The 25,378-nt window shown below is 58.1% G+C and overlaps 8 protein-coding genes across 8 annotated transcripts; 2 read left to right on the forward strand and 6 right to left on the reverse strand.

Moving 5' to 3' along the window:
• Window positions 1-1,288: 1,288 nt before the first annotated feature.
• PSEUBRA_001759 (ABC transporter-like protein) lies at window positions 1,289-4,231 on the forward strand (the record flags this gene model as incomplete). Its single annotated transcript, XM_016434967.1, has 1 exon — window positions 1,289-4,231. One exon carries the CDS (start codon window positions 1,289-1,291, stop codon window positions 4,229-4,231), a length of 2,943 nt encoding a protein of 980 aa, XP_016293671.1.
• A 251-nt stretch (window positions 4,232-4,482) lies between these two features.
• Window positions 4,483-5,619, reverse strand: PSEUBRA_001760 (Ubiquinol-cytochrome c chaperone/UPF0174; the record flags this gene model as incomplete). Its single annotated transcript, XM_016435001.1, has 1 exon — window positions 4,483-5,619. One exon carries the CDS (start codon window positions 5,617-5,619, stop codon window positions 4,483-4,485), a length of 1,137 nt encoding a protein of 378 aa, XP_016293672.1.
• A 454-nt stretch (window positions 5,620-6,073) lies between these two features.
• On the forward strand, window positions 6,074-7,735 carry PSEUBRA_001761 (Protein phosphatase 2C (PP2C)-like domain protein; the record flags this gene model as incomplete). Its single annotated transcript, XM_016434980.1, has 1 exon — window positions 6,074-7,735. One exon carries the CDS (start codon window positions 6,074-6,076, stop codon window positions 7,733-7,735), a length of 1,662 nt encoding a protein of 553 aa, XP_016293673.1.
• A 93-nt stretch (window positions 7,736-7,828) lies between these two features.
• On the reverse strand, window positions 7,829-10,846 carry PSEUBRA_001762 (DDT domain protein; the record flags this gene model as incomplete). Its single annotated transcript, XM_016434996.1, has 1 exon — window positions 7,829-10,846. The coding sequence occupies one exon, from the start codon at window positions 10,844-10,846 to the stop codon at window positions 7,829-7,831; it is 3,018 nt and encodes a 1,005-aa protein (XP_016293674.1).
• A 1,423-nt stretch (window positions 10,847-12,269) lies between these two features.
• Window positions 12,270-15,080, reverse strand: PSEUBRA_001763 (Protein of unknown function DUF2985; the record flags this gene model as incomplete). Its single annotated transcript, XM_016435023.2, has 1 exon — window positions 12,270-15,080. One exon carries the CDS (start codon window positions 15,078-15,080, stop codon window positions 12,270-12,272), a length of 2,811 nt encoding a protein of 936 aa, XP_016293675.2.
• A 1,291-nt stretch (window positions 15,081-16,371) lies between these two features.
• Window positions 16,372-18,627, reverse strand: PSEUBRA_001764 (NADH-quinone oxidoreductase, chain G, C-terminal; the record flags this gene model as incomplete). The annotated part of the gene is made up of 1 exon (XM_059464675.1): window positions 16,372-18,627. The coding sequence occupies one exon, from the start codon at window positions 18,625-18,627 to the stop codon at window positions 16,372-16,374; it is 2,256 nt and encodes a 751-aa protein (XP_059321197.1).
• A 752-nt stretch (window positions 18,628-19,379) lies between these two features.
• On the reverse strand, window positions 19,380-20,372 carry PSEUBRA_001765 (Activator of Hsp90 ATPase, N-terminal; the record flags this gene model as incomplete). Its single annotated transcript, XM_016435033.2, has 1 exon — window positions 19,380-20,372. The coding sequence occupies one exon, from the start codon at window positions 20,370-20,372 to the stop codon at window positions 19,380-19,382; it is 993 nt and encodes a 330-aa protein (XP_016293676.2).
• A 4,235-nt stretch (window positions 20,373-24,607) lies between these two features.
• Window positions 24,608-25,183, reverse strand: PSEUBRA_001766 (NEFA-interacting nuclear protein NIP30, N-terminal; the record flags this gene model as incomplete). The annotated part of the gene is made up of 1 exon (XM_016435029.1): window positions 24,608-25,183. One exon carries the CDS (start codon window positions 25,181-25,183, stop codon window positions 24,608-24,610), a length of 576 nt encoding a protein of 191 aa, XP_016293677.1.
• Window positions 25,184-25,378: the final 195 nt, after the last annotated feature.

The following is a 25,378-nucleotide window of genomic DNA, read 5'->3' on the forward strand; positions in this document are numbered from 1 at the left end:
GTGATCGCGTCGAGGGCCCGAGAAATGAGGCGAGAAGCGAGAAGCGAGAAATGCGGCAGCAACGTGTCTGTTTACTAGCCGCCATTCAGCGCTGCTCTGCGATTGAGTTTAGATCTCGTCTCTTCCTAAGCGAGATGATCAGAAATTTAACGCTCAAAATGCGCTGCAAACTGGCTCACTCAGGCACAAACGATTTTTTCGCCCTTAAGTTTTTTTCCGGCCGCCTTTTCTTGCCTCTTTTTTTCCCACGTCTCTGAAGACCACACCTTTTGGACCGGTTGGTCCCATCACTACGGACCAGACCGTCGGAGGAACCGAGACGTCGCCATCCGTCGTCGCAATCATCAGAAAGAGCCATGCATTGTTGATGATCTGGCCGCGAGGCGCTACTAGGAGCAAAGTCGCTGTCTACGGCCGTTTCCATAGCCTATGTGCCGTGGTAGGAAGAGCGGGCACCCTTCCTAGGGCTACGTGACCTCCTTTTCCCACCAAAAGTCACCTCGAATGCCACACAAGCCCCTGTATGATGGCAAAGGACATCTCAATTCGTCGACCATCCTGCCAAGTCTGCCCTGACGACTCGTGCATAGGTGTCGTTCACATCAGACGACCAAGATGCGGGCAGTCAGAGGAACGTTGCTGGACCCTTGAATATGCACGAGAAGGTCTCAACTGATTTCCCGGAAATTGTGCCGCGCTTTTTTCACCGAAGCTGTGCCTGCTTCCCGTGTCGCCTTCCCCGCAGACGCTCGCTTCGTTGCAAACAGGCGCCATGCCGCCGCTCTCTCTCTCTGCTGCAGCATTTGCAGGCCATCACGCGCCACCCACTTTGATGTCCTCCCTCCCTCCTTCCTTTGATCATTCATTGAATTCTCCTCCCTACACATCACTCCCAGATCAGCTCAGTTGTCCTTGGCTCGCTTCACTATACGACGAACGTCAATTACTGTGCTTTCATTAGAAATTCGGTCGCCACTATCGGCAACGCAAGCTTCTTTGGCAACCCTCACTCTCCGCCCCCACCGGTCCCGCCATCCAGCTCATCATCGTCACAACCCCGTTCGCTGAGGCTTTGAGCTAGCTTCTTTCCCGTCTTTGCGATCAACAATCACATTTCAGGATGAAATCCTCGCGATCCTAGAAGTACACATCAATCTAGCACGCGGCTCGAGCACCTTTCCCAGACTTAGCACAGACTCCCTGCCGACGCTGCCCGCCGGCTTCTTCTCAGAGCTATAGACACAAAGGTACACGAAGAGACCTGATCCACATCCTCGTTGCAGCCAAGATGTCCGTCAGCGCTCTCTCCATGTACCAGAGCTGCCCGCCCGGCCTCACCTCCGCCAACGGCACAGCTTGCAACGCTGCAACCTGCAATTCCACCTTCGTCGCCCCAGACGCTCGCGTGCCCAAGCCCACCTCCGACAGGCAGTGCTCGTCATGCGACGCTGGCTTTGGAGGCGTCAACTGCAATGTCTGCCAGTCAGCTGGCTCCTGCCAAGCGCGCAAGTCATCGCTTGGTCTCAACACCCCCAACGCGCTCTTTGGCCAGAATGAGACGCTCGTCTGCCACAAGCAGCCCTCAGCCGTCCACACCACCTACATCGACTGCAACGTCAACCAGCTCACCGTCAATGGCGTCTATCCAGGCGAGATGCGCATGACCCTCTCCAAGACCTACAAGCCCGACTCGTTCTCCGAGACTGGTCTCGCCAGCTGGCCTCAAGAGAGCAACACGGCCCTCTCGCAGGTCTGGCTCAATGGTGTAGAGCAGTTCTACTGCCAAGCTGCTGGCTGTTCCGCCAAAAACTCGTCATCGACACTCAGTCCGCAGGGTGATCCTGTGCTCGGTAGCAGTCTGTGGACGTGCACCTCGCTTCAGTGCTACTGCATCCCTGGCACCGCTATGTGCGGAGCTGGCTCGCTCGATCTCTCGCCTGTCATCAACAAGCTCAATGGTACGCTCACCATGCCGTGCGACTACGTTGACCCTAACAACGCCACTGCCACGTCGCATTGCGCCTTTCGCGGGGAGCTGCTCAACAACTTCCTCGGCGAAGGGGGTCTCCCACTCGACAACTGTCAATTCGGATCGTGCATCACGCAGTCGGATCTGGACGAGTTCTACGCTACTGGCGCTGGCGATGGCGATGCCCAAGGGAGTGGCTCATCGCTCAGCAAAGCCGTCATCGCTGGTCTCGTCATCCTCGGCGTAGCTGTCGCTGCTCTCCTTGCCTTGCTGCTCTTTGGCTTTTGGCAGCAGAGGAAGGCACGTCGCCTTCCCAAGTGTGCTGGGCAGGGACCTGTCGGCCTGCAATGGGAGCACCTCAACTACACTGTCCCGCTCAAGAAGCGCTTTGGCAGGCGCAACAAGAAGGTGGACAACGATGATCTCGACGAAGCACTTCCCTCTTCTTCCTCGCACGAAGGAGCCGTTGCGCATCTCGACTCGCCCGCCTTGGACCACCATGATCTGTCAGTGGTACGCAACAGCTCAGGAAGCATTCAGCCTGGCTGCATGGTGGCTGTCCTTGGTCCCTCCGGCGCCGGTAAGACCAGTCTGGTCGAAATTCTGGCCGGGCGACACAAGATCGGACGCATCTCGGGCACCATTCGCTCCATCGAAGCTTCTCTCGCTCCCGAGACGGGCCACCCATCGCGACGCACGATCGACTTCATCGACCAAGAAGACGCTCTGCCTGCCTTCTCTACTGTGCGCGAGGCGCTACAAATGGCAGCGGACCTTTCCCTGCCTGACAACGTCCTGCGCGCCGAGAAGCGCGAGATCGTCGACACGGTCATCCACCAGCTCGGTCTCGAGCGCGTCGCCAACAAGCGCATCGGCGATGCAAGCCGTCGTGGTCTCTCAGGAGGTGAGCGACGCAGGGTGTCCATTGGCTGTGCACTTGTCTCTCGCCCACGCCTGCTCATCGCCGACGAACCGCTCTCCGGTCTGGACGCCTTCTCCGCCTCCCGCGTCATCTCTGCCTTCCGCGAGCTGGCCGCAGGCTCGCAGCTCGGAAGCACAACAGTCATCGTCACGGTACACCAACCGTCGTCCGAGATCTTCTACACCTTCGACCAGGTGCTGCTCATGTCGCAGTGGTCGGTCATCTACCATGGACCGCCGGCCGACTCGCTGGCCTGGTGCGAGAGGCAGGGTGAGCAGTGTCCGCGCGGTCACAATGTTGCTGATCACCTGCTTAAGATTGCATCTCATACCGATGGCTCTAGCTGCAACAGCGGTGGCGAGAAGCTGCATGAGAAGAGGAGCAATCTGTCCACCGTCGGATCGCCCAGTGGCGAGGGCTCGAATGGGCTCCCTGCCGAGAACCCAGCGATTGCCGCAGGACCAGCCTGGGAGAAGACAGTAGGTGGGTCCTCCATGTCCACCTTCATGACGCAGCTCACCGTGCTGAGTCGGCGCAACTTCATCACTGCTCGTCGGGACCCTGCTGGCGCTCTCGCGCACATCCTCGGCTCGGCCATTATCGGCTTGATCGTCGGTGGTTGCTTCTACCAGGTCTCACTCACCATTGCCGGCTTTCAGAACCGCGTCGGATCGATGTACTTCCTCTTCATCCTGCTGAGCTTCTCGGCCTTGTCGGCGGCGACGGCGCTGACCAAGTCGCGGTCGCTCATGATGCGCGAGCGCGCCAACTCTCTCTACGGTCCCACCGCTTGGCTTGTCAGCTACGTCGCATACGACGCTTTGCTGCTGCGCGTCATCCCGGCGCTGCTGTTGAGCACCATCATGTATTGGATGGTAGGCATGCAGTCGAGAGCCGACTACTTTTTCGAGTTCATCCTCATCGCCATCCTCTTCCATCTGGCCATGGCGTTGTACAACATGCTCCTCGCCGCTCTCATCGAGGATCTCTCCATCAGCATCCTCTTTGCCGGAGTGTTTATCCTGTTCAACATCGGATTCGGTGGGTTTCTGCTCAACCTCAACGACCTTCGTGGCGTCTTTCGGTGGTTGCAGTGGGTCTGCCCCATGAAGTACGCTCTGGAGGCGGTGGCGAGCCACGAACTGGAGGGACTGCAGCTGATCGACCAGGTCGGCGGCGTGTCCATCAGCGCCAGCGTCAGTGTCTTTAGTGGCAACCTGTTTGCGTTCAAGCCGGATGCGTTTTACAGAGACCTGCTCGTGTTGGCACTAGGCTTTGTCGTCGGGTTCTTTGCGCTGCTGGTGGGCGCGGTGGGGTGGAGGATGCGCGAGAGACGTTGATCAAGATGTACACCAGCACCATGCTCACTTCGCGAGACGAAAAGGATTGATGTTCCAACGAGCCACTTTGTCCAAAAAGAGATCCGATTTGAGTCTTCGACCCGTCTGCGCCAGAGTAGTATCTCTCGCCCAGCCCAAGCTTCTCAGCTTCGATAGAGTCACGCCAGCGCCTCTTGACACTGACCAAAATCGTAGAGCACTTCACACGCAGGCGACAGTAGACATGAATCACTCGATTGCTTGCAGCAAGTCTAGATGCGACGGAACTCGGCAACACTCTCCATCTTGCCCTCCTCGACCGTCGCACCCGACGCCGGCTCCACTCTACCCAGCATGATCTCCCTATCCGACAGATTCGCCAATCTATGCGATTCGGCTCGGATGAACGTCACGATGCGATGCAGGTGATGGGGGAACCCCAACTCCGGATGAGCGGCAGCAAATGGATCCACTGCTGGTAGCACGTTCCCCGCGCTCGGCATGGCATTCGGGTTCTCCGCCACTGGAGGCAAGGTCGATCCCTCCGCATTGGCCCTTTCCGCCGCCAAACTGGCTGATGCAGCCCTGGCGTACGGGCTCGCGTTCTTGTTCCCCACCCTCGGGTCTAACGTCGCTGCATCCCGAGCCAGCTCCGGTTGGCCCTCCGGATCTTCCACTTCACCCTTCATGATTTTGTCCACACCAACAAGTTTGCGCTTCACGCCCGCAACGGTGCCCCACCCCGCACCCCACAAATTCCGCCACACGGCTTGGGCCAACCGCTCATCTCCACCCACCAACCCCTCGTCGTACCCGACAACACTCCCGCGCTGCTGCATGTGCATATCGCGCATGTACCCTTTGACCAACCTGGACGTCTGCACACCAAACCGATCCCGCATGCGAGACTCAGCATCGATGAAAAAGTGATTGATGAGTTCCTGAGCATACGTCTTGTACGCCGGCTTCTCGAACGCTCGAAATCGTGCGAGAAGGAGGTAGACGTGAAGGTTGGTGATCTGGAACCAGGACTGGTAGGTTTCCGGAAGCGCGCAGTCGGTGTACCAGAAATGGCGTTCGGCGTGGGCGCGCGCGGCACACCGGTCGTACAGATCGGAGGTGACGCGGATCGAGGTTGATGTTAGCGAGTTGTAGCCCATGAGTTTGGCGAGGGTTTTCACGAGGGTGACGGTGACGGGACTGTAGGGTTTGGATGCGGGTGCCGGTGCGGAGGGGGACAGTTGGGAGGTGTGTAGCAGTGGAGCAGGTTTCGGAGGCTGCTTGGCGGGCGTATGAGGGGTAGAGGTGAAGGTTCGAGTGGCGGCAAGTGCAGCAGCCGACGTGGGGGGGAGCAACACGCCATTCCGTGTAGCAGCCACCACGGCGGAGGTTGACGCCTTGACGAGCATGTTGTACGATCGTCGTGTGACCCTGTTCGAGGTGATGATGGTGAATGGTCGAACGATTGGCTTCGAGCTGCAAGGTGAGCAAGTGTCAAAACGCCCACTCCGTTCTTTTTGCTTACCAAAAAAAGCAGCGCCGTTTCTTCGTGAGGCCGCCTGTCAACCGTCAACGTGGGTGGAGGCGAATCTCGCGAATCGGGCTGTTGGTGTGTCCGATATGGCGAGTGAAGCCGCGGATGTCTTTCGGGCTCGAGCCAACACCCCCGCCGTGCCAGGTCGAGAAACTTTTGCGAAATTCGTTCATGACGTTGTAGACGGCGGGTCAGCACACTTTACCCTGCAGCAGGTCGCCTAGCCGACACGAGCAGAGGACCCTTTCCTCATCCACTTTTCGAGCTGGTGTAGGTTGCTTCATCTCGCACCATCATCACTGATCACGGCCTCAGCAGCAAAACAAAGGATGATCAGGACGGCGGGCGGTGCGGTCGCTGGACCCTCGCGGGCGGCCCTCTCGGCGGGAGCATCCACCACACGCGCTCCTCGTGCGTCCTTCTCAACAACCTGCATCCAACCCTCGTTGCTCGTCTCTACACCACGCGGCAAGGGCAAGCAAAGAGCCCAAGACTGCTTCTCCTGTCAGCGTCGTTCGCAACAAACCTTCATCCGCACGCACTCCCCCACCGGCTCAGCACGCATCCAGCTCAAGTCCACCCGCAACGGCGTTTTTGGCCTCTCCACCTCCCGTGGCACCCGGGCGTACCAGGAAGACACAGCCTCCGTCTCCTGCTTGCACATCCCCACCTCCGACCTACGTGCCGACTATCTGCGCTTGCAATCCTCCCCATCCTTCGCATCGACCCCAGAGGTGCGGCAAGCAGCGCTCGAATGGGACCCCACCAAGGCAGGCGGCGAGGAGGTCGCAGGTCAAGTCGTCTGGTTCGGCTGCTTCGATGGGCATGGTGGTCAACAGGTGAGCAGTTTTCTGAGGGATCAGCTGCATAAGACGTTCGAGAGCGTCGAGCCGGATATGGTGACGGATACGGTGCAGTGGACGAGAGAGTTGGGCGGGTATTTTCGGCGGTTCATGGGTGGGGTGCTGGAGAGGTGGGTGAGGAAGGAGAGGTTGAAGCCGGTGAGGGCGGGGGCGATGGGGAGACGGGTGCCGTTGGCAGCGTTGACGCCGGAGAAGAAGGCGGAGTCGAGCAAGGAGGGTCAATCCGGATCAAAGGAGGGCGAGCAACAGCCTTCGAGCAAGACCCTCCTCCAGCCGACCCGACAGGATGGGGCGGTCAAGATCGGCGGCAGTGCAGATGCTCTCACCAAGTCCTCTTCCTCCACCGCCGCCCCCACCGGTAGCGCAGACGCAGGCTGGGACGAGCTCATCACGCGCATCCCACCGCCTGACACGCTCACCACCACTCCTCTTTCGATCAGCGAACGCCTCACCCTCGCCTGGCTCGTTGCCGACCGTCAAATCCAGTCCAACCCAACCCTCGACGTTGGCGGCAGCACCGCCTCCGTCGCCCTCCTCCACTCGCTCGACCTGCCCAGCACCCCCTTCTACTCGGCCACCCACCTCGCCCTCCACGTCGCCCACGTCGGCGACACACGAATGCTCCTCTGCTCCGCCTCGGACGGCAAAGCTATCCCGCTCACATCGTACCATCACCCGGACGACCGCTCCGAATCCGAACGGCTGCGCAAGATGGGCGCTGGCATGATCACCGATTCCTTCGGCGAGGCGAGGTGGATGGGTGCCCTAGCGAACACGAGGGCGTTCGGAGACTCGAGGTTCAAAAAGGTGGGGATCACGGTCGAACCTGAGATCTGGACGCAGGTGATCAGGGGGGAGGATTACGGCTTTGTCATTGGGTTCAGCGATGGTGTGGGTGGCGTCATGAGCGATCAGGAGGTCGTCGATCTGTGTAGGGGCGCCAAACATCCCAGTCAAGCGGCGCAAAGCGTGCTGAGCTTTGCGGAAGAGTTGGGCGCGCAGGATAATTGTACCGTCATGGTCATCCCGTTGAAAGGGTGGGGGAAGGTCGGTGGGCAGGATAAGACGAGAGAGAGGAGAGAGATGAGGAGATCGAAGATCGATGTTTTCAGAGATAACCGCAGATGACAGCCGAGGGTTGTAGATCGGCAATGATATGCGTGGATTCGCATCAAGTGTGGCAGCGCTCTAGTGTAACACGGTTCCTATGGTGGGTGAGAGCTACTTGCCCTTGTCCAGGGCGTTCTTCCAGGTCATATATCCCAGCCTGGCGTTGAGTGTAGGATCTTTGGAAGACCTCGCGCTGCGTCGGACCGCGTCTGAGAAATTATCCTTGAGATGCGCCGTGAGGTCCGCCTGTCGCTTGCGCATCCCGTTTTCGATGTACCCCTTGAACTTGGTGAGTTCGCGCTTGAGGGCGTGTTCGCGATGCCCCTTGGGTCGGAGCCAGGCAAACAGCTGCTCGATCTCGTTCGGGTCGCTGTACACTGCCCATTCCGACTCGGCTAAGGTCCCCGAAGGGGTCAGCTCGGACTCTTTGCGAGACGTGATGAGGTCCAGCGTGACGGGTTGGTGGAAGAGGTGTGCGTAGGGGGAGGGTTTGGGTGCCGGCACGGGTGGGTCTGGGATCAGCAGCAGGGTTTCGGACTGGGTTGCGCCTTGGACGAAGAGTCGACCCGTTTGGTAGGTCGGCTTGTCCGAGGCAGTGAGCACGCTGCTGGAGCCAACCCCGTCGAACCACCAGTACTTGTCGCCAAAGCGATCGCGGCCGAGCGGCGTCATGCGCGAGGCGAGGATGAGGCGGCGGTAGTCGCGCTCGATCGTCTCGTCGCGACGTGCCAGCTTGGTATCCTCGTCCTCAAGCTTTCGACGTTGCGCGGTGAGGACCTTGTTCTCGGCGAGCTTGGCTTTGTGCGCTTCGCGTGCCTTGGCTTCTTCGACTCGGCGTGCGGCTTCTTGCGCCTGCTTCTCCATGGCCTTCTGACGGAGGATCTCTTGTCGCGAGCCGCCACCACGTGCGCCACCGCGACCGCTGTCAGAGAAGGACGAGTCTTCGCGGGTCGACCGGGTGTCCGAGTCAGAGGCCAGCTCGTCCTCTTCCTCCTCTTCTTCGTCGTCGTCTTCCGCCTCCTCATCGATTTCTTCTCCCTCCTCGCCTTCGCCTTCTTCCGCTTCGCCGCCCTCCTCGCCATCCTTCTCCTCGTCCTTGTTGTTGCCTTCGAACTCGTCCCATTGTGCCGCCAGGTCCTTCTTGGCTCGGCTCACCTCGATCCTTTCCTTCCTCAGCTCCGTCAGCTGCGCCTCGCACTCTTCGTAGAACGCCTTGATCGACTTGCTCTCCACGGCGAGCACGCACAGGAAGTCGATGATCTGCAGCTTGTCGGCCAGCTCCAAGAGCGGGTACCGCTGCGTAGGGGACTCGTAGAGCTCGGCTTCGAACTTGCCGTCGATGTACCCCTCAGCGTGCTCAACTGCAGTCAGGTGTGATAAGATTCCGATCATGCGAGGGAGCAGATCTGGCGTTCCGCGAGCGGCGATAAGACCGACCAGGCTGTTCTCCCATCGCTCGCGGCGATTGTCGGGACGAATGACAAGCTTCTCCCACCCTGAACTCAGCGCACGTGCGGCCTCGAGAAGGCTGGCGATGGCTTCGGCTTCCTCTGAGTGGTTGTTGTTGCTGCTGGAGGCACCGTTGCCGTTGACGTGGACGCCGTTCTGGCTCGGCTCGAGTTCGTCCACATCGGAATCGGCGTCGCTGTTGGTCTCGTCTGCAGCTTCAACCTTGGCACCGTCCAGAAGTAGGGACGAGTTTGCGTCGAGGCTGGCAACCAGGGCAGGAGTGTTGGTGACCAGACTGGAGCCGCCGTCGCGGACGATGAGGTTGATCAGAGTACGATGAATCTCGTTGATGAGTGTGCAAGTCGGATCTGAGAATCTGTGCTGGAGCGCCTGCTCATAGTCGTCCATCGTGAAAGGTGAAAGGAGAAGCGGCTTGCCCTTGGATATGAGGAAGAAGTAGGTGCCAAGGAAGGTCTCGAATAATTCCTTGGGCATTGTCAGCGCCAAATCACCGCGAGCAGGAAGAGGTCGTTCCTTTCGTCGTTCGAGCTCGCCAACCATCTTGAACATGAGCTCCCGCTTTGTGATAGGATCGAGTTCAAGATCCTCGATCGGATACTTGATGTTCTTCTTGCGCAGCCTCTCTTCCTCCCTCGCCTTCTCGATCGCGGCTTTCTCCGCCTCGTCGGCTTTTCGCTGGGCAGTGGCACTGAGCTTCTTGCCGTCAGATCGGGCCTTTTTGCTGGTGGATGCGGAAGAGTCTTCACCGTCGGTGAGGAGCAGGTACTTCTTTCGCTTCGAGAGCTTGGCATCCTTGAGCTCCTCATTCAGTCTTGTGATCTCATCCGTGGGCTCCAATGGGATGCCATACTTGAGGGCCAACCACTCCTTGACCCTCCACTCTGCACCGATGTTGGCTGCGCGGATGATACAATCGCGAAGGTACTTGCGCAAGATGGTCTTGGAGAATGCTAGTCGATCTCGGCTGAGCTTGTCGGACGAAGTGATGTGCGTGCCTCCTGTGGGCTCATCCTCGTCATCGATGAGATCGACAGTGTAGACGTACTGAGTTGGATCATCCAGCTGGTTGGCCTGCTCCAGCTCGAGTGTCAAGTTGGTGCCGATAGTGTGGATCGGAGTCGGTGAAGGGGATTGGCGTGGTGAAGAGGCGGAAGAGGCAGCGTCTCCATTTGGCTCTGGCTTCACTTCCATGTCGGCATTGTCCCCGTTCGGAACTGCAGCAGCCTTGACGGGAGCATCGGCTTTGCTGAGGCGGGCATAGTACTTTTCGCCCTTGAGATCAAAGAAGACGGTCTCTCCGGGAAAGAAGCGATTTTTGAAGCGATCATAGACGCGGTCAACGAGTTCGTCGATACGACCTGTGATCTGGAACTGAGCCGACTTGAGGACGGGACCTTTGAGCTGCTCCGGAAAGATCTTGTGCAGGGCAATGGCTTCCTTGCGTTCGCTCTTGAGCGCTTCGAAGTAGGTGAGGTTGATCTTGCCGGTGAGCTCGCATTGGAACACCTTTTGTTGGTAGAAGCTGAGACGATTCGAATACGTCTCAAAGTCGGCAAAGACCTCACCCGTAGCGGCTAGGTAGAAGACATCGGGGTCTTCGAAGCCGGTGGCCTCGGGCGGCGGGTAGAGTTCGACGGGCTTTCGCTTGACGAGTGGCATGGCTGACGTATCCGCTCAGCAGCGAGTTGGAGGAAGTGGGAATGACTCAAAGACTCGTGCGAGGGTCAATGTGGAGATGGACCGGGGATCGAGATTGTGTCGCTGGGTTTGCAGCATGCGTTCGGAATGGATGAGAGTCCGTTGACGCGCTCAGGCTATTGGGCACGGGGATGCGCGAGGACCCTGTGGCCTTGATGAGAGTGCAGTGGTGTCGCGTAGACGTGGGCAGGTCGTGTCGCCGGCGTGTAAGCAGAGGAAGAGACCGAGCAGCAAGACGAGCTTGGCGAGGAGGAAAGCTGAGTCGCGTGTGTGGGGTTCCGAAGCACTTGATGAAAGAGGCCGATGCAAGGAATGAGCGCGTTGTCGAAGTTGCAGCAGTGCAGCACGGCAAGGTAGACCGAAGGAGTGAGGAAGGATAGTGATGGAGTCAAAGGGAAGCAGAGGATCACGCCGAGGTGAATGTGGTAAGAGGGAGAGAGCAACGAGGCCCAGATCGGAGCGCGGGACCCACTGTGAATATCGTCACCGAGGGTGAGGAGGACGCACACACTGACCTTTGCCAGTCGAGGAGGACAGGAGGAAATTCCAGGGCGAGAGGGTCGCCGCTGCTACTGCATCAGACCGACTCGCCCACAGCTGCAGCTCAGGGACTTTCTTCCTGCTCCTCCTCGTCCTCCTCTTCGCTCATCGACCCGAAGCCATCATCTCAACTCGCACGCATTGCGGTTCATAGAACTAGAACTACTTGTAAGCGTCTCACATGAACGCTGAGGATGCCACCTTTACCTGTCGTCGTCATCAAAGTCCCATAGCTACATCGAGTGGTTGAGGTTGGACGGTGTCCATTAATTGACAAGCTCAAAGCAAAGCGCGTTGGCGTAGCAGCAGCAGCGCGCTCTCTCAGCGTAAATCTGTTTGTTTCTTTGTCCAAAATTCCCAACCGTCACTTTCAGATCTTTCAGCTCCACTTTGAGAGGTTGGTCGCGCTCAAAGCGTTGTTGTTGCTGCACAGGGAGGGGCTCATCGTTCGACACCATAGCTTTCTTCCTACCTAGCATGCGGCGAGTATGAGCTGCTGCATCGGCCACTGTGCGCATGTCAGGAGGAAAGAAGGTGCAGGTCATGGGTGAAAGCTAACGACTACAGACTCATTTACGCGGTTGATTTGATTCTTCTTGACAGCCAAGGCGTGAGCTTCGCGCAGACGCGTTGACCACCCGATTCAAAGATCGGATCGGGCCTTCGCTATACCTGTAGCCTCTGCTCCAAGCACAACGACGTTCGAACTTCGATCACATAGCCCTCTCAAGCGGCAACTTTGGGGACTTCATGAGAATCACAGCTGCAGTCGACCAGCGATCATGGGATCTCTCGCTGAGCGGCTCTTCTTCGTGTGTGATGTATAAGATCCATTGCTAGTCGTCTAATTTTCCTGAATGCGCTCCAACGCGGGACTCGACCGCTTCACCTCTGTACTCACTCTGCCTACGATAAACCTCCCATCCCTGCCCCTACTATTCACCCTCTCCAGCTCATTCATGACCTCTCCCTCCTCCTCGGCTCGCCTCTTCCTGCGCTCCTTCTTCCGGATCTTGCGCAACGCCTCTTCTTCCAATGCGATCCCCAACAGCCTTTCCACCTCTTCCTTCTTCTTAGTTCTGTTGCCGCCGAGCCAGATGAGGATGCCGGCGACGGCGTTGCAGCTCAGACTGAAGGTGATGATGGTTGCCGTGACGCTGGTGGGTCGGTTCTTGTAGTAGATGCCCCACGTGGTGCCGCCGAGCGAGGCTTGGAGGCACGAGTGACCGTCGAGCAGGATGACAATGGCCATCATCAGAGACAGCTCGAATGGGCGGTGGGTGACCGTCTCGCGGTAGCGGTAGAATGTGTGTGACTCGTGGAACTTGCGCTGTTGGTATTCCAGGTTAGCCTGCTGTTTGGGACTCAGCACTACCTCTTCCTCCGCATCGCGCGGCAGTTCGGATGCGATCGAGGGGTTGCGTTTGAGCTGACCGAGGGGGATGACGCCATCCTTATTCGCGTACGTCTTGCGCGGCCCTTCGATGGGTCCCGGCTCGGACCCACCGCCAGCTGATGAGCTGGTCCCTGCCGAATCCCGCTTCGAAGAGTCGCCGTCCGCCTTTTCTTCGTCGGTGTGCTTCTTGCGGTGCAACCAAGCATGCTTCTTGCTGCGCTTCTCCTTCAGCTTTTCCACCTCGTCCGCACTGCGCCTCGATTGTACTGCTTCTAGCAGCTCCGAAGACGAATCGGCACTCGCCGGTCCAACCTGTCCGGCAGCCCGTGTCTCATCGAGTCCACCCTCCGTAGTGCCTTCGTCCGCCATTTCAGGCCCGGGACTCCTCCTCAACTTGGTCTTGATCATCATCGTGTTGGTCATCTGTGCGACGCTCAACCTTGGCGCAGCCCTGGGCAGCTCGTTCTTGTCCTTCAACTCGGGCAGTTGCAGCTGTCTCCTCCGCTTGTATGTCAAGAAGTGGTAGTGCGCAATCTGCACCATCCTGTACGTGTCCACCGCTCTGAAGGGCGCGAAGCCCAGACCGACGGCGGCGAACAGAGCGCACAGGATCTGATCGCAGATCTCGATCCAGTAGCGTTGCCTGTCCGGATTGCCCACATTGATCCACTTGAGAATGAAAAGCATGATGGCGGTACCCCAGAACGTGATCAAGAAGGCGTACGTGGTGATGATGAATCCTTGCGGAGTCTTGACGTAGCGCCAAAAGCCGCGAGCACCGCGCTTGAACTTGGCCTTCTTAGTGAGAAGGAGGCGAACGTGTTCGTCGAGCTCGTTGCGTTCTTCTTCGTCCATCTCGGCCCACTCTTTGATGTGCTTGCGTCGCTCCTCCTCTGTGGTGGGCGGGACCTGCTTCTTCTTGCGACCAGGTACGAGGGATGCGACGCGACGCACGCTGCTAAACCGCGAGGTGTCCCCGTCGCCGGACTCGGTGTCTCCGGGCCTCAAGCCCATTTCAATGTCGTCCAGCCTTCGCTCGTCACGTGGGGTGTTGCGTGCTGATGGCGACCTCTGTCGAGTAACAGCTGCCGGTAGACTGATGGTGGGCCGTCGGTTGTAAAGCATGGGGATCGGTGGGAAGAAGATCGAGTTGCCCACGTTCTGTAGAGCGGTGACGGTGGCCACCTCGGGATCCACGACGTCGAGGTAATCGACCACTTCATCCTCGTGCATCCCGCTGGCTTCAGAGGAGGGGGTGGAATGGTAGTCGTCGCGGTCGTCGTCGTCTGCTCGTCGCGCTCGTCTTTGCGATTCTTGTCCTTGGTTGTTGTTGTCGGCCAGGCCGCTGTCTGATTTGCGTCGGAGCAATTGATCGTAAAGACGACGAGACGCGGCCATCAGGCCGTCATCTGTGGTCGCATTGCCACGGGTCCTGGACGTTGCTTCCGTCTCTTGGTCTTCTGGCAGGATTTGGGTCTGAGGTATGGCCAATTGACTCGAGCGTTCTTCCTGCACATCGGACAGATTGCGAGGATGCGACAGCGGATACATCGACGTGCCGTCGTTGCCTCTTGCTGCAGGACGGTGGTCGTCGGCAGCACTGTCCCCTCGAGAAGCTGTGGAAGAGGATCGCGACGAGGACGTGGACACCGAGCCGCGGCGATCCTGTCGAGCTCTTCGGCGATCTTCCCTGCGTTGACGATGGTGTCGCATGGCAAGTCCCTCGACAGCCCCTGGTCTGCGGCTGGTGGAGCGTGGTGGGACCGATGGCTGTAACGCTTCATCGTTCAAACGAATGGGTGGATAGTCACCAGGGGGAACACGGACTGATCTGCGGTCGCGGTGGCCTTGACGCTGCTCCCGGCGTTCTTGATCATATATGGCTCGTCTGGCTGCTTCCATCTCAAGGCGAAGTGTCTCGTCATCGTCTTCTTCCTTATCTAGACGGCCAGCGGGAGTATGCCAATGCCCCTCGCTGCTGGGTGTGACGCCTTCTCCCCCTGGCGTACCGAGCCTATCACCGGGAGACAACCCTGGGCCTCTGCGTGGTTCTCGAAGCGTGAAGTAGTCGTTAGCTGAGGACTGTCCGGTACGTGACGGCGCTGGGAGATTCGTAGTGGTTGACTGTGCGTCGGCGTTGGTTTCGTCTGTACGTCTGGCATAGGTATCGGCGGAGGAGTAGTAGCTATTGCGCGAAGGGTCCGTGTCGGAGCGTCGAACACGGATCGACGACGGGATCCGGCGCTGAGGAGGCCTCATTTCGGAGTGCCCAACGGCCAGCTGGATCCTCTGATTGTGCTGGGACAGCGACTGTGACGCCGGAGTTGAAAGGCACTCGGCAACGTTGCTCTGGCCTGACGGCGGCGACTTGATGGAAGCGCAATAAATCGAGACTGACGAGCAATGGGCGACAAGTGTGGTCGTTGCGACGATCAAGTGATGATCATCGAATGAAGCATGGGCGCAAGGTGGTGAACAGTGAGTCTTATCTCTGCCAGGATTTGACGGTTGCGCGGTTTGCTCGGCGAGATGCTTGCTTCAATCGGGTTTGGCGTGTTGACTGGCGGGAGGAAGCGTGGTATAGGAGCAAACTGATGTCGTGGCAAGTGTAGTAGGAGTGAGGAGTAGCGGCAAAGACTTTTCGCAGGAGCAGGAAAGGGACCCTCCAGGGCGAAGCGTTTAGACTCGCAGGAAGTCTTCCCCCGCGAATGTTGGGCAGCGCCTTGAGCACACAGGACCAAGTTAGCCGAGGCGGTGTGCTAGTAGCAAAAGGTGATGTGAAAGAAAGGAAAAGTGACTCTCTCGATACAGAACCCTGAAGCTAGGACCTCTGGATATAGATCACATCGGCCAAAGTTAGTTTGTCTGAGTCCAGACTCGAGCCTCTCCTCTTCTTGGCTGCTTGGTGAGACTGAGCTGCAGTGCCTTTTCTATCAAAGACTAGGCCCGGAATTGAGGCTCCGGCCATCCCATGACATGGCGTTCTTATGACAATCGACCGACCTTGTCCCTCGGCGCGGCCTTCATTTTGCTTTGCCCTTGCCGACTTGGCCTACCCTGTGGCTGTTCTAGTGTGATGCTGAGTTTGCTCTTATCGCGACCGAACAAAGGACTCGATGATGCATCCTCTTGATCGTCACGCCCAGCTCGGCTGCCAGTCTTGTCGATGATGCTTCACCTCGCCAGTGTTCCGGACACTCGGATTTTAACGTGTGTTTTTCGAGGAAAAGTGGGAAAAATTGGCAGGCAGCTGCTTCTCCGCTCGCCTGCAACACAATTCGGTCATCGGGCATACAACGACGCACAAAACAATCACGAATCACCTTCGGCAAGCCAAACAATGTCCTCAGTGCAAGACTCTCATACGTCCCGTCACTCCTGTTGCCCCTGATGATCGCAACGTGGGCAGCACGCGATGGCTACACATCAGCAATGAGCACCGACGCAAAGCAAGATGGTCAATGCTGGAACTGAAGTAAGAACTAGGTCTTGATTACTCGACAAGGTTGCGTGTGTCTAGAACAAGGACGAGTCATGCGCTGATGACAACTCAGTTGAAGGCAGCCAATGTCGCCTTGCCGTCCACCTTGTCCATGGGCTGACCCTCGACGAACGCAGCTGTGCACTTGGCCATCGTTGGTGATGCGCGCGAGATCGGATCCGTCTGGTAGAAGTTCTCAATCGGTCTCAACAGAGGCGTACCCGAGATGGACGACTTGGCCAGCTTGGCAAGTTCCTCGACTGCCAACGGCGCCGACGTTGTCGATGGCTCGGCCACCTCGTGTCGTACCAATGTAGGCGAGATCTCGAACATGCGGTCGCGCACATCCAGGATATCGTTGTATGGCACCGTCGCTCCCATCACCTCGGACAGCGCACGAACAATCTTCCAGTCCTCGCGCGCTGCTCCCGGTGGTGGCACCGCCGCTCGCGTCACTTGTGTTCGGCCCTCGGTGTTAACGTATGTGGTCGCCTTCTCGGTGTATGCAGATCCGGGCAAGCAGACGTCGGCGAACTGCGCACCAACATCACCGTGGTGACCCTGGTACACCACGAATGCGTCGCGCGGGATGGTCTCGGGCGTGATGTCGTCAGCGTTGAGCAAGTAGATGAACTTGGGCGTCGTCTTGGCAGCAGCAGGCGAAGGAGTGAAGCCAATGTCGAGCGCACCCGTGCGCGATGCCTGTCGCTGCAGAACATTGTACCCGTTCCAGTCGCCGTTGAGCAGCTTGCCCTTGTTGGCCTTGACCAGCTCAGCCAGGTTGCCCAGAATGGCCTTGCCGTCGGGGTGCTCGGCAACAGCGCTTCCCACCACAATCATAGGCTTCTTGGCCTCCTTGAACTTCTTGGCGAATGCGCCCTTGCCCGAGAGAAGGTCCTTGACAGCCTGGCCATCGGTGCCGACGTGGTCATATTCGTAGGTGAGGTCCACCTTCTCGCCGATCAGACCCACATCGAGCTCACGGTGCAGGTACGCCTTGCGAATGCGCGTGTTGACAATGGCGGCCTCGTGACGAGGGTTGGTGCCAACAAGCAGGAGAACATCCGCCTCCTCAATGCCGGGAATGGTGGTGTTAAAGGTGTAGTTGGATCGGAAGTCGGAGCCGTAGATGGGAGGCTGGTCACCGTTGACCTGGTCGGTGGCGAGGTTGTCCGAGCCGAGCTTGTTCACGAGATCCTTGAGCACGACCATCGACTCGACATCGGCGAGCGAGCCGGCCACAGCCTTGATCTCGTCACCCTTGGCACCAGACGAGGAGAGACCCTCGGCAATGGTGGCAAGGGCCTCGGGCCACGAGGCGGGCACGAAGCGGTCACCCTGCTTGATCAGAGGCGTGGTGAGACGCTGGTACTTGAGGCCATCGTTGGCGAATCGAGTCTTGTCGTTGATCCACTCCTCGTTGACGTCGTCATTGGTGCGGGGCAGGATGCGCATCACCTGGACACCGCGCGAGTCGACACGGATGTTCGATCCAACAGCGTCAAGAACATCGACGGACTCGGTCTTCTTGAGCTCCCAAGGACGGGCGTGGAAGGCGTACGGCTTCGAAGTGAGGGCACCGACGGGGCACAGGTCGATGATGTTGCCAGACATTTCCGAGTTCATGGTCTTCTCGATGTAGGTGCCGATCTGGAGGTCATTGCCACGGCCGGTGGTTCCCATGTCCTGGACACCGGCGACGTCGTTGGCGTATCGGACGCAACGGGTGCACTGAATGCAACGGGTCATGACGGTCTTGACGAGGGGTCCCATGTTCTTGTCCTCGACAGCTCGCTTGCCCGTGATCTCGTGGAAACGCGATCTGTCCGAACCGTATCGCATCGACTGGTCCTGAAGATCACACTCTCCACCCCAATCGCAAATGGGGCAATCCAAGGGGTGGTTGGCGAGGAGGAACTCCATGACACCCTCACGAGCCTTGGCGACGAGGGGAGTGTCGGTGAAGATCTGCTGTCCGGGCATGGCAGGGAAGGCGCACGAAGCGAGTGGCTTGGGCGCACCCTTGGACTCGACGAGGCACATTCGGCAGTTACCGGCCACCATGAGACGCTCGTGGTAGCAGAATCGGGGGATCTGAGCACCCGCTTTCTCGCAAGCCTGAATCAGGGCGGTACCCTGCTCGACCTCGATCTCTTTGCCGTTGATGGTGAGCTTGACCATCTTGGGAGGAGCGGGGGCAGGAGTAGCCTGACGACGCGAAGCCGAGGTAGCGAACGAGGCAGACGTGGCTGGAAGTCGAGCAGCAACGCCGCCGCGAGGAGCGAGACGCACCGCGGAGGTAGAAGCAGCGAGAGAGCGCAGCATTGTGAGGTCGATGTGTGTGTGGGTAAAAGAGTTGCTGATCGGAAGGATCGAAGTTGATATGCCAGTGTGAGTCGGTGCGGGTGGGAGCTGGCTCGGCAGTCGCGAGGTGCGGTCGGCGGTGAAGAAAGAGAGAGGGCCACAGGTGAGGGAGCGACTCGCCTGATGTGGCTGTCAGGCGTGTTTAAGTGACGGAGGGAGTGGCGAAGAGGGAAGGAAGAGTTGGCGACGATGATGGCGATGAAGGAAAGTGAAGCGCGCCAAACCCGATTTTGGCGATGGTCCGCGAGCTCCAAGTTGGCTAATCGCAGAGAGAGTGAGGCAGACAGGTCTTCCAGCTCAGTCGGAAGGTGAGAATTCGAGGCAGCTCAGCCAGTCTTTCTGACTCTCAGCGCGCGAGACGACCATCTTTGGTTTGAAATCAGTTGGCAGCAGAAAGATACACGCTGCGCACCTGCCAATTTTCCAGTCGAATTTCGCTTGCCTGGCCTGCTGCCCAATCAGGAAGCTGCCGTTTGGTAGGCGACCTCGGATCCGCTCGAATTTTCTCGACTCATGTTCAGGATTTCGGGCGTAACATTTTAACAATTTGATTGACATAGTGGGACCTTCTTGGCGAAGTGTGGGGCCGTGGTCGCTCTGTGACACATGCAAGGACCATGCAGCATCGATGTTGTTGAAGGTTAGAATGTACGTATTGTTGCTACCTGCCTGATGAACATGTATGATCTCGATGTATGAGCTACATCACGAGCTCACAGGATAGTGCCAAGACCCATCGACTTGAGACCGCGAATGTAGTACGTCTCCAGGTTCTTCTCGACGACCTCCTCGTCACCAGAGGGAGCACCGCTGAGCACCAGCTCCAGCTTGGTCGAGTCGCCGCCTTCCGTCAGATTGACAGCGAGCGTGCCGTAGTGTCCTTGGGGAAACTGCGGTGTGCGCCACTTCTGGATGAGCTGCTTTGGCGCATCGACGCTGATCACCTTTCCAGTCACGTTGCCGCCGAAGAGAGCGAAGTCAGCATCCGCTTTCGCTTCAAATTGCGCTGGTGCTCGCGTCCACATCGGGATGCGTGATGGGTTGGTGAGGAGGTCCCACAGATCCGAGATGCTGATGGCGAGTTCGCTGGATACGCGCACGTCGCTCGAGCTCGTCGACACGCTGCCTTTCGATGGCTTTGGTGCAGCGCCAGTTGCAGATGCAGGCGCAGCAGCAGCCGGAGTCGTAGATGTCGAAGTCGAGGTGGTGGTGGGAGTCGCGGCGCCGGGAGTGGAAGCGGGGCTATCGTGGCCCAGGTCTTTGGCGTGGGCGTCGATGAGGGTCTGGCGGAAAGCGTGGAAGACGGGACGAAGTGAAGGTGCCAGCTCCTTGCGCACGGCATCGTAGAGCTGGTTGGTCTCTGCTGACGACTTGGTCGACATTTCCGTCTCGAATCGGTACTCGTCGCCTTCGTCTTCGATCTCGTGGCTCACTTCTGGGAAAGTGATGGTGCCGCTCGCCTCGGTGCCATCATCCGACGATCCAGACCAGGCGTATGCGATGGCGCAGTCGTAGATGGTGATGAGCTTGCCCTTTCGGTTGCCGAGCTCGACGTCGCCCTCGAAGGACGAAAGACGGTCCACCTTGACATGACCGCTCTTGCCCACCGTAACCTGTTTGCCGACGGTGGCCTCGGTGATGTGGTTCTTGGCCCAGGGCGTGCAGCCCTTGGTCTTCCAGTGGTAGTGCTTGTTCCAGGTCGACATGTTATCAGCCGATCAGCGTGTATTGCTGTTCTGTGCGACCGATGCTGTTGCGAGTTGTTGGTGAAAGATCATGAAGAAACCGAGTGCAGCACGGATCAGCCTTCAAGAAGTGCGAACCACCAACTCTAAACGGCGCAGAGGTGGAGTGGAATCTGAGAAGAAGTTGCCAGAAGCCTTCTGTCCAAGTCGTGCGAAAAATCAAGAAGTCTTCCACTTGACAAAGGGTCTAACACCTCTCTTGGTTTTCTGCTAAAGGCGACGATGCATGATGGGCTCCTCTCCCGAGCAGTCGGCTGGGACAGCTTCGAATCGCTATAAAGATCTGTTTTGCAGCCCTCCTTGACTCGGAAGTACGCTCGGAGTTAAACTCTCGAAGTCACATGGCCCGCATCAAGGATGCATAGCCATTTCGAAGCTGATAGGTCGAACGACTGAATCTGGCTGATTCACGTTAAGAGAGGGTGCAGCAAATTTGGTGCTTCTGCGCGCATTGCTTCCACACTGTTGCATGGTCCTTGCTTCCCGCTTCTCGTGAGCACATCGCCTCCGATCTTTGTGCTTGCTTCCCGTCGACGCAGAATGCGGTTCAATCCAATTCCGCGGTAGGAAGCTCAGCGTTCGGCTTGGTCACTGGGCTGAGCAAAGCGATCCGACTTCGACCACAACGGAGAGGTGTGCACAGTTTGTCAAGTCGAGACCATGGACAAATCTCAAGATTGACGAGAGAAGTCCTCCGCAATGGGAAGATGTGACAAGAGAGCCAAGCATCAGGGCGTCAGCATCGCAGAAGACTGGGCGTAGCGGTGGACGAGTTTCGAGCAGCGCAAATTGGCGTAGCGCAAAACGACTCGTCGTCACGCGGCACCTACTGACTCTGTGACGACCTGGAAAGCATTACTTGTCTAGCGGGTCTCCTTCAAGTCCCGAAACCGGGTGACGTGGCACAGCGACGGTCGACCAAGGTGGTCGCTGCCCTCACCGCTCGGAGACGGGTAGGGCGGCGGTAAGAGAAACTTGCATCTATTGCTGAGTGGACAACCCTCGTCAGCGCTTCTGCTTGACAGATCAACGCTTTGGTTTCGCCGCCTATCCACGAGAGCCTCTTATGCCCTTTCCTTGACCTTGTTCCGCTGTCGGTGCGCCGTCTCGACACATTCCGAAACCCGACCCCTTCCGCGAGCTTGGTCAGGGAGCGGTCGGGTCTGATTGCTTTTCCCTTTGCCCTCTCTCTTCTTCCAATCAGTCTCCAAACCCTCCAAACTCTCATGCATCAAGTTCCATTATCGGCTGAGTTCTTGGCACCCCATATCCTCTTGTACGACGGCCTTCAAAGTTTGCCACAAAGTGAACCAGTCAACTGGCCCCATCCTCGCTTCCCGAACTCGCCAGCGAACTTCTCTACTCAGCGGGTTCAGGCAGCTCGAGTCCAATCGAAAAGACCGTACGACGCAGCCTTAGAGTCACGGCTATGCAGAACTCACGAAGGAGAGCAGTCAAAGCATCTCGCGTCGCCACAGTCGTCTTGCGCCAGGCTTCCCGTGTACGTAACAGCGCTTGTGTTCGTCAAGGCAGGCTTTCTTGACATAGACAGCGGCGGAAGGTACAGGGTTGCACAGCGCAGCCGCGTTCCTCTCCGGTCTCCCCCAGTGTCAGCTTCGATAGGTCAGATGCGTCGCAGCTCTTGCCTTGCACGAACTGAAATGTTCACGCTTGGACGGTTCCATAGCGGAGGCGTAGAAGCGATCTATATAAGGCTGCTATCTCCTGTTCGGGCAGCCGCATCGCCTCCAAGTATCCGACATTTCCCAGTCCTCACAGAGCCGATTCTGCTGCCCTCTGTCATCAGCCTCCGAAACGACCCTCCACCGATACGAGGATACAAGGTCGCGCTGAGCCAATTTGAGCAGAGGATCACTTGCAGCATCTTGCTCGTCGCTTCACCGACAAAACGGGCCAAGGCCCTTCCAGACTCCGGCTTCTTCAAGTAGTGTACTGAATCATATGACGGTCAACATCTTTCACGAACGGCATCGCCGACATGCCGGCACCTGGCCAAGTGACCATCAGGTGGATCTTCAAGCCATCTACGATCATATCAAAACGGCATGCCCGCCGCAGCAAGAGAACTCGATTTCGTCTCAGACTCTATCGAGCGAAAACAGCGGAGACTGTGAACCGAGCATCATCGATCACGAGGCGAAGGAAGAGGGACGGGACCAGATCTTGCCCCATCAGGACGTCCCTCCCCCAGACGAGAAGTCGAATTCGACACCTATCGACGCGACTTCGAACACTCCGAACGCTCGAGCTAGTCGACTGTTTCGCGAAAGGCGGAAAGAGCGAGAAAAGATCCTCAGAGAGACCATCGCTGAACTGACCGAGCGCAACATGGCCATGGAGGCCTTGCTATTGCGTCATGGCATTTTGCCACCGCACGCAATCACGTTGCGGAGCGAGCTCAGCATTCATAGGTCGCAGCGCCTCGGCGGTCCACCGATTCATATTCCCGGCGTCACAACGACCAGACCTGCACAATCCTCGTGCCTGACGGGACCAAATCATCACCAGACTGTTCTTTCGAACAACTCAAGCCAATTTTCGCGACCTCACGAGCCGTTATCCACACATTCGCCCCTTGTGCGCGCCTCCTCCGAGCAAATGCAGCATAGCAGCTTGGCCCCTCAGACGAATTTCGACCTCTACAACCCGGTCGCTGCGATGAAACATGGTCATCCGTCGCATGCACGGAGTACGGTATGCGCTGATCCACCAACGCGAGCACTCGACGGGCTTTTCGTCTCGCAAGCTCAAGGTATCAGCCCGGCCGAGCAGAGACTTCAGCATGATACGGAGCACAAAGGCCGTTTCAGGGAGCCGAAGCTTTTCGATGCCAGCTTCCAGGGTTCACGTTCGCAGAGCCTTTCTGGTGCGAGCGATCGAGGTTGTCTGAATACCGTCTATCCTTTCCATCAACCCCACGTCACCGCGGCTCCCGACCTGATTTCGCCACCAAACTCGGCCCGGTCTGATCTGTCTCATCACGGACATGGTGTTCCTCGTACGACAGACAAGACACAAACACATACTCGAGCTCCTTCCGATTCGGCTCTGTTGACCAAAAATCCGGCCCTCGCTCTGACGGAACAAGAAGCCCTTGCTACTAGGAGTGGGACTTTCTGGCCTCACTTGATGCATCCGCCTATGCATGCGCAAGCTCTGCATGACTTGCCGGTCCTTCAGCATCCCCTTCAGCCGCACCTTCCCGTTTTCCGGCCTCGGGCGTACCGATTGGAGCCTCAGTCCCAACAGCACGATGCGCACGTCTGTCTGCAAGGTAGCACCGTTCCATTCGGCCCAATCTCGGCCATGTCGTCCATCGAGACGCCCTTGCCGACCAATCGAGCCACGTCGACACGTCCCCCGCAGAATCCTTGTCTTTCGACATCCGCCTCGACGCCGTGCCCGCAGGAGCATCAAGGTCCTGGATTGGTCCCTTCATCCAATCTTTCGGGCCAGGATACAGCGCATGCGCCCACTTCAGGCCATCTTCCAGCTCACCCTGCTGTCACATCCGCCGCTGTTCACGGTATCCCTCACCCAGAGCGGAATCAGCTGCCAACCTCTTTCCCGCTCTTCCCGCCCTTTTCGACGCAACATCAAGCGCCACTCGGACCCGAGCCTCAATCCGATCCCCCTGCGCAGAGGGCCTATATCGCTCACAGCATGGTCGAAGGTGGGCCCGAAGCTGACACTGACCCGCATGCTGATGGCCAGATGCCTGACATACCTATGACCCCGCGCCTGGCGGACGTAATCGAAATACCAAGCAAGCGATTCGAACGATACGGCGGAGCGACATCCTCGCCCGTCACTCTCAGCGTGTCTCTCGCCAAAAGCATCTGAACCGACCCCTCCCGCGGTCCTCATTCCCCTCCCCGCACTTGCGTCCGCAAACCCTCCATCCTTCGACAAGCTGAATGACCACGGAAGAGTCTAGAGCTGCCAACGCATATACGACGAGAGCTCCTCACCATAAACGACCAAGACTCTTTCCCTCTGGTATGTTGTCACGTCTTCGCCGTTGTACTTGTAGTCTTCGCATCATACACGAAAACTCTTCGCATCATACACGAAAACTCTTCGCATCATACACGAAAACTCACTTTGCTTGCACGAGGCTGTGTTGTGGGTATCATTGCGATCATGCTGAGACTGACGAATGCGTGCCATGCTGATCATGTTTTCTTGGCCTCGGTGCTGGGTGCGCTCGATCTTGGTGTTGCAGCTGCAGCTTTCGAGCTTTCGTCGACCTGGGTTGCCGGCTTCTTCCTGACGATGCCCAACGCGGACGCACCGGCCTTCCTCTTCTTCTTCACCGCACCAGTAACGATCGCTCCCTCTTTGCTCTCGCTCTTCTCCTCGGCCTTCTTTGCCAGACCTGTTGTTGTTGCTGTATCCGGCTTTTCGCCAACCAACCCCTTGGTCTCCTCCACAGCGCGCTTGACGCCTTTCCCACCGTCCGCAGCTCTAGCAGCTCTGAACCCCTCCATCTCCTCCCTTTCCCTCCTCAGCCTCTCCCTCTCTTCCTCTCTCCTTTCACCCGCCACCTGAACCAGAAACTCGCTCTCGCCCTCATCAATGCCCCTGAACTGGTTGGCCAGCTTGTACTTTTCATCGAGCGCCTCGTCCTTGGCCTGCTTTTGGGAGGCGAGCTTGTCGTACAGCGAGCGAGGGTCGTACTCTTCGGTTGAGGTGACGGTGGAGTTGGGGTCCGAGGCCGAGACGAAGCGCGACGAGACCGATTTGGACATGATTCGTGAGCGAGTGGGGAGAGGGGTGGCGCGGGGTGGTGATGGTACACTGGTGGACGGGATGCGCAGGTGCTGAGCAGCAGTCAGATCCGCCTAGATTGACGCGCTGAGAGATGTAATTGCAGCTCTGGTCGATCAATCGGAAAGACCCGCAGTGAGATAGGCGTTGAGGATGCGGCCCAGGGTTGCAAGCAG

Source organism: Kalmanozyma brasiliensis (assembly GCF_000497045.1).
Source record: "Kalmanozyma brasiliensis GHG001 unplaced genomic scaffold PSEUBRA_SCAF15, whole genome shotgun sequence".
Taxonomy (NCBI): domain Eukaryota; kingdom Fungi; phylum Basidiomycota; class Ustilaginomycetes; order Ustilaginales; genus Kalmanozyma; species Kalmanozyma brasiliensis.